A 14,670-nucleotide genomic window follows, 5' to 3' on the forward strand; every position below is an offset into this window, starting at 1 on the left:
AAAAAAAAAAAAAAAAAAAAAAAAAAAAAAAAGAATCATTGGTATTTTTTATTGGAATTGGTTTGAATCTGTAGATCACTTTGGGTATTATGGACATATGAACAATATTCTTTCAATCTACGAACATGGGTGGTTTTTAAAAATTTCTTTCATCAGAATTCTGTAATTTTTATTATGTATCTTTTGTTTCTTTGTTTTAAGTTTGTTCCTAGATACTTTCTTTTTTTCTTTTTTTTTTTTTGGTAGCTATTTTAATAGGATTGCTTTTGTGATTTCAGCACTTTGTTATTGGTATATAGAAAAGGTACTGATTTTCGTATATTGATATTGTATTCTGCTACTTTACTGAATTGATAAGTTCTAACAGTTGTCAGTGGAGTCTTTGGATTTGTCTACATGTAGAATCATATCAACTACAAGTAGGGGTAATATGACTTCTTCCCTATTTATAAACCTTTTATTTCTTTCCTTTTTAAAAATTTTCATTTTGGGGTACTGGGGATTAAGTCCAGGGGTGCTTTACCACTGAGCTATATCCCCTGCCTTTTTTATTTGTGACAGAGTCTAAATTGCCAAAACTTATCTCAAACTTGTGATCTTTCTGCATCAGCCTCCTAAGTTGCTGAGGTTATAAGCATGCACCACTGCACCCTTTTCTCTCTTTTGCCTAATTTCTCTGTTTAAATGTTCTAGGACTATATTGAACAAAGTGATGAGATAGCTACTTTTTCTTCTTTCTGATCTTAGAGGAAATACTTTCATCTTTTCCCCAGTCAGTAAGTTGTTGGCTATGGGTTTGTCATATATAGTCTTTATTAGGTTGCAGTATGATCCTTCTATACCTAATTTGTTCAGGGCATTTATCATGAAGGGATGTTGAATTTTATCAAATACTTTTCTGTATCTGTTTAGGTGATATGATTTTTATCCTTATTTTATTGTTATGTTACATTTATTAAATATGTTCACAAATGTTGAACCATTATTGCTTCCCTGGGATAAAACAAATTGATTGTTATGAATGATTTTTTTTATGTGCTGTTGAATTGAATTTGCTAGTAATTTGTTGGAATTTTTGCATCTGTGTTGACCAGGATATTGCTCTGGTATTTTCTTTTTTATTGTGTTCTTGTCTGGTTTTGATAACAGAGTAAAGTCTCATGGAATGAATTTAGAAGGATTCTTTCCCTTTCAACTCTAGGGAATAGTTTGAGAATAATTGACATTTTTCTTTAAAGTTTGGTGAAATTTTAAGTCATTGGGCCCTGGGCTTTTGCTTTCTTGGGGTACTTTATTACTCATACAGTCTCATTACTTGTTATTAGTCTGTTCATGTTTTGTATGTCCTCATGACCCAGTTAAATTTTTTTTTTTTAGTTGTAGGTGGACACAATGCCTTTTTAAAATTTTTATGTGGTGCTGAGGATCAACCCCAACACTCTACACCAGGCAAGCGCTCTACCACTGAGTTACAACCCCAGCCTCTCATGATTTAATTTTGATAGATCATATATGTCCGGAAATTTGTTTCTTCTAGGTTCCCCAATTTGTTACATATGGTTTTTTTGTAAAAATCCTTAATGATCTTTTGTATTTCTGTGGTATCGATTTTAACATCTCCTTATATACATCCCTAATTTTATTTTCTTTGGGTCTTATTTTTTTTCCCCTTGGTTGATCTAGCAAAAGCTTTATCAAGTTTTGGTATGTTGTATTTCCATTTTCTTTTCTCCTTTTTTCTAGTAGTGGGAATTAAATCTGGGGGCACTGTACCACTGAGATACACCCCCAACTCTTTTCATTTTTAAAGTTTTGACAGGGTCTCACAAAGTTGCCAAGCTTGACCTCAAATTTGCGATTCTCTTGCCTCCGCCTTCCATATAGTTGGGGTGACAGGTGTGTGCCACTGTACCTGGTTTGTGTTTCCATTTTCATTTGTTTTAGGAATTTTTAAATATTCTAGGACTATATTGAAACAAAGTGATGAGATAGGTACTTTTCTTCCCTTCTGACTTCTCAGTGAACTACTGTTAGTTCAAAAGTGTAGTGTTCAGTGTCTGTACGTTTGTATGATTTCTAAAATTTCTTTTATTGACTTCTAATTTTATTTCTTCTATTTTTATTGTGATCAGAAAAGATGCAGAATATGGTTACATTTTTTTTGAATTTTTAAAGACTCATTTCATGGCCTAATGTAGTATATTCTAAAGAAAGTCCCATGTACTGATGAATGTATTCAGCTGTTAGAGGAAATGTTACGTAAATGTCTGTTAGGATGGCTTAATTCCATTGTTTCTCATTGATGATTATGATGATGATGATGATTTTGGTCTGCATGATTTGTCTGTTGATGATAGTGGTGTGTTGATATCTTACATTATTATTGAATGGGCACCTGCATCTCCCTTAACATCTAATAGTGTTTGTTTTATAAAATTGAGTGCTTTGTAATTGGGTTTATTTAGATTTGCACTCATTTTATCTTCTTGTTGAATTGATCCCCTGATCATTGTGTAGTGACCTTTATCTCTTCTTGTGGTTTTTGTCTTAATGTGTCTTATCAGATATAAGTATAGATACTCCTCACAGGTTCCATGTGCTTGAAATATAATTTTCTATCCCTTTACTTTCAGCCTGTGTATGTGTCTTCACTGATGAGGTGAGTTTCTTATGGGCAGCATATTGTGTGTGAGTGTGTGTGTGTGTGAGTTTGTGTGTGTGTGTGTCTGTGTGTTTTAAATCCATTAAACCAATCTATCTTTTAACTGAAGAATTTAGTGCATTTACATTCTAGGTTATTATCTATAGATGAGGATTTGTTCTTGTTATTTTGTTGATTTTCCTCTAGTTGTTTTGAATATTTTTTGTTGTTCTTTTTGCCTTGTTTCTCTTTGTGATTTAATGGTTTACTATATTGATAATGTTTGAATATTTTCAGTTTTGTGTATGTCTTCTTCTAGGAGGATTTATATTTTAACATATAATGATTGTAGTTATCTTTCTGTGATTTTTTTACGTAGGATTGCCTGAAGCATCTTTTGTAAGGCTCATCTAGTTGTCATGGATCCCTCAGGTTTTGCTTGTCTTGTAATATCTATTTATCTTTCATTTTGAAGGATAGCCTTGCTGGGTTTAGTAATCTTGGTAGGCAGTCATTTTCTTTCAGGACTCAGAATGTGTTATTTCATTTTCTCCTGGCCAGTAGGGTTTTTGCCAGGAAATTTGCTGTTAATCTAATGGAAATGCATTTAAATGTGACTTGGTGCTTTTCTTTTGCAGATTTCTAAAATTCTTTGTTGTTTGTACTCTTGAAAGTTTGGCTATAATATCCCACGGTGAAGATCTTTTCTGGTCATGTCTATTTGAAGTACTATATAAGCCTCTTGTATGGGATGTTCATATCTTTACCACAATTAGGGAAATTTTCTTTAATTTTATTGAATATATTTTCTGTGCCCTTAACTTTATTCTTTTCACCCTTGGGTAATCTGAAAACATAGATGTTTGTTTAACGGAGTCCTACAGTTCTTAATTACTCCTTTCTCTCCTTCCCTTCCTCCCTTCCTTCCGTCCTTCTGTCTTCCCTCCCTCCCTCCCTCCCTCCCTTCCTTCCTTCCTTCCTTCCTTCTTTCCAATTGTAATATTTCAAAAGACCTGCTTCACATTCAGATATTCTTTCTTCTCCTTGACATAGCTTGTTCTTGAGGCTTTCAACTTTAATTTTTGACATATTGAGCTCTGAAAAATTTAGTTCATTTACATTCCAGGTTATTTATAGGATTTCTGCTTCTTTCTTTCCAAAAACCTGTGTCTGAATTCCTCATTCACATTCCTCATTGTCTTTCTAATTTCATTTAGCTATTTATCTGTATTTTCTTGAATCTCGCTGAACTTTTTATAATCATCCTTTAAAATTCTTTTTCATGCATTTTGCTATTTTGATTTTTTTGGAATTTTTTGTTAGAGAGTTGTTATGTTCTTGGGAGGCATTATATTACCTTAATTTTGCATATTTCTTCTGCTCCTGTGTTGATTTTTGCATCTAGTAGATGATAAAAGGGCCCACCTTTTTTGGAGTGGCCTTTTTAGCAAGTGGCTGCATTCATCAGCTTTTTGTCACTGTGACAAAATACGTGAGATCAGCCAGAAAAGGTTTATTCTGGCTCAGTCCATGGTCACTTGGCCCAGCTTTGGACCCATGGCATGGCAAAACTTCCTGGCAGAGAGCATGCAGCAGAGCAGAGCTGCTCACCTCATGGTGGCTGGGAAGCAGAAAGAGAAAGGAATAGGGGGAAATATGCCGTTTAAGGACCTCCTTATCCAACTAGGCCCCACATCCTAAAGTCTTTACCACTCCCAGTATTACTATCAGCTGGGGACCAATCTTTAGACATGTGCACTCTTTGAGGACATTTATGATCCAAACTGTAAAAGTGACTTTCTCCTCAAGATGGATCTTGAGTTATCAGTTTGTTGGACAGTGTTGTCTCTGATTCTAGCTGAGCACCATAGTATAGTTTCCCTATATCTTCTTTGACTATGACTGACAACTTTAGGCATGGTGCATATCGTGGTAGAGTTGGCGAGTCTCACTGTCTCTGCAGACCAGGCAAGAATTGGGGACACTTCGACAGTTTAGGCCAGTGTGGCGCAGACAGCAGTGGGTGTGGGGTGTTCATTGTGTGGCTACTCCTACAATGAGAGTGGTAACCTCTGTTAGACAATGGGGGTTTCCTCAGGCACTATTGATGCTAGTTCTGCCACTAGCCAGGACCTCTGGGACTGGCAGTCCAAATAGTGATGAGAGAGGTCTGAAGCAGTTGACTTCTAGCCAGTCGAAACTGGTCCAACTGAGGAAAGTCGGTTGTGGGAATCACAGCACCCCCTCTGCAGTATCCGCAGTCAGACTGGGTGCAGAGTTGCGGCAGCAGCAAAAGTAGTGTAGATGGAGTGGTAGCAGAACTGTTGTGTTCCTCTCTGCTGGTTCAGTGACAATCCCTGTCTGGGAGGCAGATACAGCTGTTCACATCTGGTGGTGGGATGAGAGCTGGAGCCATAGAGTTGCTCAAGGTCCCCTCAGTGCTTCTCTGTGGGTGGAGCAGGAGCAGCAGGGACTGCTGTGTTTCTTCCCTTCTCTGTTAGTAGCAGGTGCCTGAATGCAACTTGGGAGTTCTATCCTGGCACTGGTACAAGGCTACAAGTAGCTGGCAAAGCTGTTTGCCTCCATCTTGCAACACTGTCCTCTACAGTATAGGGCACATAGTGCACTTAGATTATGGTCACTTTGTTGGACCAAGTTGGGTTCACTAGGTAGCTACCTCCCAAGACCGTGCACTAGAGTATTTGTGTAGTTTAAAATGGGAGTATTCAAGGGTTTCTGACCCCAGAACATCCCCAACTCAGACAACAATTTACTTCTGAAGACGGCTTCTGGGTACCACACCCTGGGGGAGGGGTCTCTGGGAGATAATGTGAGATCCTTTTTCAAAACAAGGTGGCTGTACAGATTTCAGATTACTTATTTAAGTGGCTGCAAGCCTGTGAGGAGTATGAAACTTTGTGGTCTCTAGTTTCTGCACTAGTGAAGATTATTGGGGCTTTCTTTGACTCCTACTCCTATAAAAGGAAGACTTCCACTCTCCCAGTGTGGAGCTGGGGTAGGAGATGTGTGGAGTGTTTTGTTTCTCACTGTGCTGTTGGCCCAGGTGTCTGAATCTTGTAATGTTCCAGGCTCCCTCTTGCTGATTGCCAGTGTTCTCCCATGGCCACTCACCTCAAAATGCAGTCAGTTGTACACCTGTTGCTTTGGTTCTTCTTTATAGAGGAGGAAGTGAGTGCTGAGTGACTCCTTTCTGCATCTTGAATCTCATGAAGACTGGTTTCTACTGAACATATGTAGCTTTTGCATCATTGTACAGTTAAAAATCAAAAGGCAAAGCATCATAAGTCAAGGCCATCTGAGATGAGAAAAAGAGAGCAACTGATTTTAAGAGTTAGCTCGTATTTATGATGGATGGCAAGTCTGAAAAATAGGCTATCAGCCTGAAAATTCTGGTAGGTGCTGACATTATAGCCTTGAGTCCTCAGGCAATCTGGAAGCAGGTTTCCTTCCTCTTTGGAGGACCTCAATCTTTTTCAACTGGTTGGATGAGGCCCACCTGTGTTATGGAGGCTAATCTGTTTTACTCAAATCCTGTTGATTTAAATGGTAATCCCATTTTTAAAAATTGCCTTCACAGTAACATCTAGACTGTTGAAAGAGCTTCTTTTTGGGCAATTGAAGCAGAAAAATATTATTAGCTTTGTGTAATGGGTTTCAGAGAAGTAGTGCATTGCATGCAGTGTAAGAAACTTGGCACCATGATAAAATGTACCAATCTTTTTTATATTATTTTCAAAATTAAACACTTGTCCCATTTTAAAAATGAAAAAAAGGTTTTATAGTTAGAGGCAGAACATGGTAGAGCCTGGATTTGAACCCCTCCCTGTCTGGCCCACTTATCCACTATATTACATCATTTGTTAGTGTTGTAGTGACTATGCACAAAGAATTGTCCTGGAGGAAGCCCAAGAGTTCAAAATTTTATGAAATATTATCTGACAGTTATTGGTAAGTAGAAAGTGTCCATCTTCATGATATTACTAATTTTTTTAAAATTAAAAATACAAATAAATACAAATAACAATCATATTTGTATCTATGACTGGAATAAGTAGATTTTTTAAATGAAAAAAATTAACTGATACCATCCCCCTTTTTCTACTATTCTTTATTATGTAGACAAAATTCTTAATTTGATGTGTATCCTTTCATGTTTTTATATTTTAGAACTAATGTGTAAGAGAAAGACCAATGAACATTAATAGTGTTTTTTTTAAAAGATGAACACTTGCACATCACGTATCATATGTAATTTCATATTCATAAACAAAATATTTTATCTGTAAACAGTATGACAATGATAGCTAAGACTTACAAAGCAAATGTTATATACTAGCTTGAGGTCTAAACTGTTTTACATGTATTAACTAATCCCAACAGCAGTGTTGTATGTCTTCTTACCCTTCCCACTTTACAGATGAGGAAACTAAGACAAAGAAAGAATAAACAACTTACCCAAGAATCACAGCTGTAAGCGGCAGAGCTCATTGTTTTGGGGGATAAACAACAACTTACATAAGTGCTGGCATATTGTACTTAATATTCAAAAACTTGCTTTTCATTCATTGCTCTTGAGATTCTACTTGTTTTGACAAATACAGATCTAATTAGTTCCAGTAAAATGCACTGTTTATGGTTTCTGTTGTATGACTATACTACCTTTTCTAAGTCCATTCTCATATTAATGGATGTTTAATTTTGTTTCTCTAAATTATCTATATTATGAAAAGGTGCTGCAATCAGGAATCCCTATGCTTATGTGAGTCTCTCTGGATTTACCCCCCTTGCTAGTGGAGTGGCTCAGGCAAAGGGTGTTTCTATTTTCAACTTTTCTAGATATTGAGCAATTTTCTTCTCAAATGTTTATGCCTCATGTCACAGTTTATATTGTAAGAGACTGAATATACATGTGTACAGCACTCTGGCCATATTTAAAAGTTGAGCTCTGTCCCATAATCTGCAGCAACCTGCCAAACTTTTATCTACAACAAGCAACCCAGGAAGCCAGCCTACTGAAACTCAGGATTGGAGGAGGCCTCATTGCCATCTTTCTCAATAAATTTTGTAATAATCGGCTCAGAATGGCCAAGATTTTATTAATAGCCTATAGTTCTCCTAATTTTTCCCTACTTCTGACATAGGGCCAATCAGAGAAAGCCAAATATACACCCCAAATATAGGATGCTCCACTTCTAGGTAGCCTATCTACAGCATCCTTATGCCTACAGCCTCCAGGCAGGGTGTACCTGCAGCCTCCCTTTTTTACTATAAAGCATTTCCACTTCTCTGCCTGTCTTTGAGTCTCTGCCAAACACAAGTGATAGTGGCTGACTGCCTTGCTATATAGGAAGCTTCAATTAAATAGCCATTGCTTTTCTTATTTGGTTGATCTTCATTTATTTTATGATAGCTATGTGTGTTTCTTATCATTTCATAGTGTATCTTCCCCTTTGCTATGTATGAAATTCCCATTTCCCCAATGTCTTCACCATCTGATCTTTATATTAATGTCAACTTACTGTTGTCTTCATTTGCATTTCATTATTAGTGAGATGGAGCTATTGTTTGAGATAGTTTTTTTTTTTTTGAGGTACTTAAAGGATGTATAAGAAAGACGGTTCAGAATTCAGAGTTCTTGTCTTGTCTAAAGACTTCTGTGGTTGAGTAGGATTTAGAGGTCTCCTACACCTCAGTAGTTATTTCATAGCCTCAAATGCAAATGGTACAGTGTCTTCTATAATATCATTCTTATTCTGTAAAATGCACTTTTTTTTTTTCCTATTGGACCTCTTTGGACAGACTACCATTTATAAGGTGATTGCTTTTTTAAAAAAATATTTTTATTTGGAAATGGACACAATACCTTTATTTTTTTATTTATATGTGGTACTGAGGATCAAACCCAGTGCCTCACACATGCTAGGCAAGCGCTCTACCACTGAGCTACAACCCCAGCCCAGGGTGATTGCTTTTTAATATACACAAGGATACAAATATCAAGTTGTTTAGCTTTATCTGTTTCCAAGGATAGGGGAAAGGACTTAGAACAATTAGCGTACAACTACTGTTGCTTGAAAGAAAAAGTCTTTGTTTCCTAAACTAAATTTTAAGCAGGACATTAAACAAGGGAGAAACTAGAAATCCTTAGGTAATGTCAGCAGCATGGTTCTACCTGCCTGACCTTCTCCCTTTCCCATCCCAGGTCACCTGAAACACTCCATGGAATCCTAGGGATAGAAGGGAATGCACAGAGGGCCAGCGGCCTGGGTGATGCCTTTAGCATACTACCTGGTGTGGAATTTGATGGAATTCCATTTTTTCATCACTCTCAAGCTCAGAGTAGAAGGGCAACTTCATAATTTACACAGGCTTGAGCTAATTCTATTTCTTTGGTTTTCTGGCAGGCAGGAATTTGTGGATGCCTATGTCAATTATGTCTTCCACATCTCAGTTCATGAATGGTACACAGCATTCTCCAGTGGCTTCCTAAAGGTGTGCGGTGGCAAAGTACTTGAGCTCTTCCAGCCTTCAGAACTGAGGGCCATGATGGTGGGGAACAGCAACTACAACTGGGAAGAACTAGAAGAGGTAAGCTCAAAAGATGCTAGCTTGAACCAGCAGCTGCCTGGTAGGTGTGCCCAGGGCCTGGTCTCCCTTCAAAGTATACCGTGGTTGAGTAGGATTTGGAGGTCTCTGCATTTTGGTAGCTATTTCTTAGTATCAAAGAAAATTATTTCCATGTCTACTATAATATTCTGTAAGATAATTTTTTTTCTTTTATGGACAGACTGCCATCTACAAGGGTGATTACTCAGCCACACATCCCACTGTGAAACTATTCTGGGAAACATTTCATGAGTTTCCATTGGAAAAGAAGAAGAAGTTTCTCTGTAAGTATCAATATGGTGTTCATCCACATTTTAGTTTTGTGTATAGTGTAGGGAAATATACCCCATAGGTAGGGTTTAACTTTTCCAAGAGGCAAAGAGTAAGTAAGTAAATATACTTATTTTTGTTTTGTTTTTTGTTCAGTGATTTCAGGCACAACATACATTATTCATCTATATATTTTGCCTAAAGGGAGGAAAAAAGCTTTTTATTGATTTTTTTCAGTTGCTTTAAAAGTAAATAGTTATTTAAATGGGTGTGGTGATGCCCACCTATAGTTCCCATTAGTCAGGAGGCTGAAGCAGAAAGACCCCTTGAGCCCAGAGTTTGAGCCTGGCCTGGACAACAGAGAGAGACCCTGTCTCAAAAGCAGATGAATAAATGAATGTAATAGTTATTTTATATGAAAGTGATTCCTTGTCAGGTGTGGTTGGAGCATGCCTATAATCTTAGCTACTCAGGAGGTTTAGGCAAGAGGATTGCAAGTTGAGGTCAGCCTCAGCAACTTAGTAAGACCCTATCTCAAATTAAAGTAAAAAAGAACTGGAAATGTGGCTCAGTGGTAAAGCACCCTTGGGATTCAATCCTCCATGCCCTACCAAAAGAGAAAGTGATTCCTTAAGTATTACATTTAGGGAAGGAAATTGTTTGGACTAGCCTCCCTCATATCTGCAGGCTTTAAAAAATATTGCTAAGTTTAAACAACAACAACAAAAAACTAAAATAAAATTTAAAACGTACTGTTAAGTGCCTTTGTAGATGGAAGTGGGAAGGTATGATTGATAGCCCCCCATCATTCTGTACTATGCATTTGCCTATTATGGGCATTTCCTATGAAAGGAATTATATAATATGTGATTCTTTGTGACTGGTTTGATGATATCAGAGAAGGGTAATATCCTTGGAAAGGAAAATGAAGTTAGTTTACATGAACAAATTCGGCCTTTTAAAAACACCTAAAATCTTTCCTTTATTCATGTCTATATATAATCAAAGTCAGAAATTAGCCAATGAGTAATATAGAATTTTTATTAATATAAAACAAAAAAATACGAGCTGGGATTGTGGCTCAAGTGGTAGAGTGCTCGCTTAGCACCTGTGAGGCACTGGGTTCAATCCTCAGCACCACATAAAAATAAAATAAAGATATTGTGTCCACCTAAAACTAAAAAATAAATATTAAATAAATAAATAAATAGGTAGGGTTTGAAAGGGAAATTAGTTTTGCTTTATAAGAATGAGCACATATTAATATTAATGTAGGACATAGGTGCATGTTCTGCTGCTCACATGCAGCAAAGACAAAGAAGTGGAGATCTAACACCAGAACTCTTCCAAGAGGCCCAGCTCTACTTTGGCTGGTGATGTTGGGCTATTGAGAAGCAGTGGCATTAGTTGGGTGACAGGATAAGTCTTGCTAAGTGATGTGGTAAGGCATTCAAGAGAAGCCTATTATGGCTTTGGGGATTTCCATAGAAAAAGACATTTTCTGTTCAGGAACCATTATACTTGGGGAAGTTTCTATTAATTCTGGATTAATGATGTCCCTACATCATGGCCTCAGGTTATTTGAAAGTGCTTCTTAAGTGACAATTTCATTATAGTGATTTCCAGCATTTCTACTGTGACAAAGTTATCCTGTACTAGGAAGAAGGAAAGACAAGCTCCTATGGCCCCACCCCACCTCCTGCCCTGAATTTTGTCAAATCACAGTGATGTTATAAGATTGAAATGACTTATATGGTGTCTGGATCAGCTCTTCTGGGTTTTGAAGGAGGGAGTGGACATCTGACATCGGATGGAAGCTCACACGTCAGATGGCATCAGACACTTGACATGAGAGGAGATTTGAGATCATAGAGTCTTGGTCTTCCCGGTTTCCCCTGAGGGCATCTCCTCTTTTTCTATGTCAGTCACTCCTTTTGTCTTTGGTTTTGTGAAAACTTAGGAAGTTTATGAGGGCATGCATTTAATGACATTTTTTACTTGAGGGTGGTTGTAAGCATCCATCATTGCTTTGGATACATATTGGCACATGAATGGAATTGTACTTCCCATGGGAGCCACAGGGTGTCATTCCATCCTCTGTGTTGCTGAGAGAATGATAATGCCATTTCACTTTCTTCCACAGTATTCCTGACTGGCAGTGACCGGATTCCCATCTATGGCATGGCCAGCCTACAGATTGTCATCCAGTCCACGGCCAGTGGGGAGGAGTACTTGCCTGTGGCCCACACTTGCTACAACCTGCTCGACCTCCCCAAGTACAGCAGCAAAGAGATTCTGAGTGCACGACTGACCCAGGCGCTTGACAACTATGAGGGGTTTAGTTTGGCCTGAATCTCCCCAGCTCGTCCTAGATGTCCCTTCCTTCCTCAGTGTCCACATTGAGGCCTATATAGAAAATCATGGGGAGTGATCTATTTTTTTATTGTCTAAGTGGATTGGGACTTTTGAATCCTAAAAATGGTTGATGTGTTTCTGGGGTTATAAGTAGCTAACAGCTTGGTCAAAAAATCAGGGGTTGGGGATAGGATGAAAAATTGGCTCTGGTATGGGAGTTGGTTTGGATTTTTGTTTTTGTTTTAAACCAAACTACCCAGTATTCTTTTTACCTGTGAATGTGTTGCATTCTGCTGGATAAAATGGCAGTAGACTTTTAACCTTTCATTTCCTAAATGTCTCTCTCAGCTGGTTCTTTCCTTATAATGCTTCCTTTTCCTTCTCTTAACTTCTCATTCCTCTATAAGAATGACTTTGATCTGTTCCTTCCTACCTGCGCATGCAGACTGCCTCCTTTCTCTTCAGCCTTGGAAATGCCCTGGCTTGTTGCAGCCCTACTCTAATCTACAGGAGGAAAGGACTACTTCAGAAACTCCCAATCCCCCAAAGCTGAGACTGGATCCATTACTTTGGCAGAGCTCTTGAGTTTCCAGGAGCCTTTATGAACACAGCTTGCTTAAAAATAAAAATAAAAAAGTTCTTGAGGGAACAGCAACCTTCCCATGTCTGTGCATATTTCCTAGGCCTCCTTAAAGATATGCAGAGCAGCTTCAAGTTGCAGTTGAGCCTAATTTTGTTTTGCTCCTCAGCCATGTCCCTTTGACAATAAGATGAATTGATAGGCCTCCCACTCCTTCCGTTATCTAGCTTTTGGAGCAAGTTGTGTTAATTTTTTTTTTTTAAGGAGTATATTGCCCAAGAAAAGTAGAAACAATAAATTTCTCGTCCCTTTCTCTGTTTCATGTCATCTTTCTTCTCTTTTCTCCTTTCCACCCCTCCCTAACTTTGCTTTCCTCTCTTCTCTACTGCATTCTCTTCTTTGTTATGATTTAATTCTCCCTTCCTTTTCCTCCTGGTGGATGCATGATGTTTTTCTTTTTGTACTTTTATTTAAATTTCAAATTTTCTATTTAGATTTTTTTTTCCTCTTCCCCAATCGTTAGACTTATGGACATTCTTTATGATGGAATTTTTGTTTATCACATTTGAAATGTTTGTTTACAGTGGGATTTTGAGGGGATTATGTTTAAATCAAATATATGTATCTCAAAAATGACATGTTCAACCTTCTTCATCATGGGATAAGAGAATTCTACATGATCAAAGAACCCGTGTAAGCCTAATTTTAAATTCTTGGTAACTACAGAAAAATTATTTATATAAAATGAAGTATTTATGAACCGTGATACAGCTTCAAAATGATGAAGGATCGTGGATTTTTGCTTTTTGTTTTTAAAACTTACTCCAATTGCTAAATTGGTAGTTTTTCAGTCTTTATAAATACAATATTAAAAAAAGATATACAGTTATATTAAATGTTTATTTTCTATGTGTGTGCATATAGTTCAATATTATGCAATAAATTCGGTGTTTTAACTTAAAACTATTTCTTATTGTACTTGCAGAATGGTCCACTTGCTTTCAGTAGAACCATCAGGCCATATAACCAAATAATCCAATGGAAGGTGAAATTTGGTCCCTGCCATAAGAAAGTAGAACCAAGTGCTGCAGAAATAAAGCAAGCAGGGGCAGGAGCGTGGAGGAGGGATAGGATTTCTGAAAGTGCAATGAGCAAAAAGGTGTTTCCCAGAGAGGGAGAAGCCTCAGCAAAGGCACAAACATGGGAGCATATTTTAGGGAAGGGTATGGAACAGTTTGAAGGGAGCATCAGAGGAAGTGGAGTAATGATAAATAAAACTAGAAAGAAAGATGGGAGACTTGGACCAGGAGAATGAAGCTCTGAATTAGAACTTTAGCGAGTAGCTAGGTAGCATATGTTCAAGGATCCAGAGCCTCTAGGTGATGTGACCTGAGGCCCCCCGCCCTTTTTGTATTGGGATTGAACCCAGGAGCCCATAACCACTGAGCCACATTTATGGCTCTTTTTAATATTTTATTTAGAGACAGGGTCTCACTTTGAGTTGCTTAGGGCCTTGCTAAATTGCTGGGGCTGCCTTTGAACTTGGGATCCTCCTCAGCCTCCCAAAGTTGCTGGGATTACAGGTGTGCGCCACTGAGACTGGTTCTGAGTATGGTTTTAAGAAGGAAAATGTGGATGGTATAAATCTGGAGGACTTGGAATGGGAAGGATTAAAGCAGAAACAGCAGCTCAGAGCAGCAAGGGTAGCAGCAGTGGAACTAGGAAGATTGTGTGAAAAGGAGAGGAGGAAGTAGAAGAGAGGTTGAAGATGAATTAGACTTGTTCATCCAGTGATCCATCTTTAGCCTACTTACACATGCTGTAAGAATATGAAAAACAAGCAGAAGAATTTTCAATAATTTTTTTAAAACAATGATATATTGTTTTACCAGGTTTAATAGATGGTTTTAAAATAGTAAAGAAGAGTAGTTTTTCAATAATAAGTTCCATTCACCAACATTTAATAACCTATGTCAATGCCAAGCTTGAGGGGCAACGAAACTGATCACATTTAAATTTGGACAGAAATAACCAAGTTATTTCAAAGAAGTTTGAGGCCACAGAATCTTCATTCCTGAAATAAGGAAACTGGACCAGATATTTTCTAAGATCCCTTTGAGCTTTAATGTTCTGTAATTCTATTACTGAGAACAGTGTGTACATGGAGAAGCCCAGGAAATATTCCTAAATATTTATT

General features: G+C 37.7%; 1 protein-coding gene across 1 annotated transcript in view; it reads left to right on the plus strand.

Annotated features, from left to right (window-relative positions):
• Positions 1-13,436, plus strand: part of Herc3 (HECT and RLD domain containing E3 ubiquitin protein ligase 3) — a 135,713-nt gene extending 122,277 nt beyond the window's left edge. Inside the window, exons 27-30 of the mRNA XM_048813856.1 lie at positions 7,011-7,132; positions 9,067-9,250; positions 9,450-9,552; positions 11,682-13,436. Coding sequence (XP_048669813.1) covers positions 7,011-7,132; positions 9,067-9,250; positions 9,450-9,552; positions 11,682-11,890 — 618 coding nt within the window. The 3' untranslated portion in view covers positions 11,891-13,436. The remainder of the gene's footprint in view (positions 1-7,010; positions 7,133-9,066; positions 9,251-9,449; positions 9,553-11,681) is intronic.
• Positions 13,437-14,670: the final 1,234 nt, after the last annotated feature.

Source organism: Marmota marmota, unplaced genomic scaffold (genome assembly GCF_001458135.2).
Source record: "Marmota marmota marmota unplaced genomic scaffold, marMar, whole genome shotgun sequence".
Classification (NCBI taxonomy): domain Eukaryota; kingdom Metazoa; phylum Chordata; class Mammalia; order Rodentia; family Sciuridae; genus Marmota; species Marmota marmota.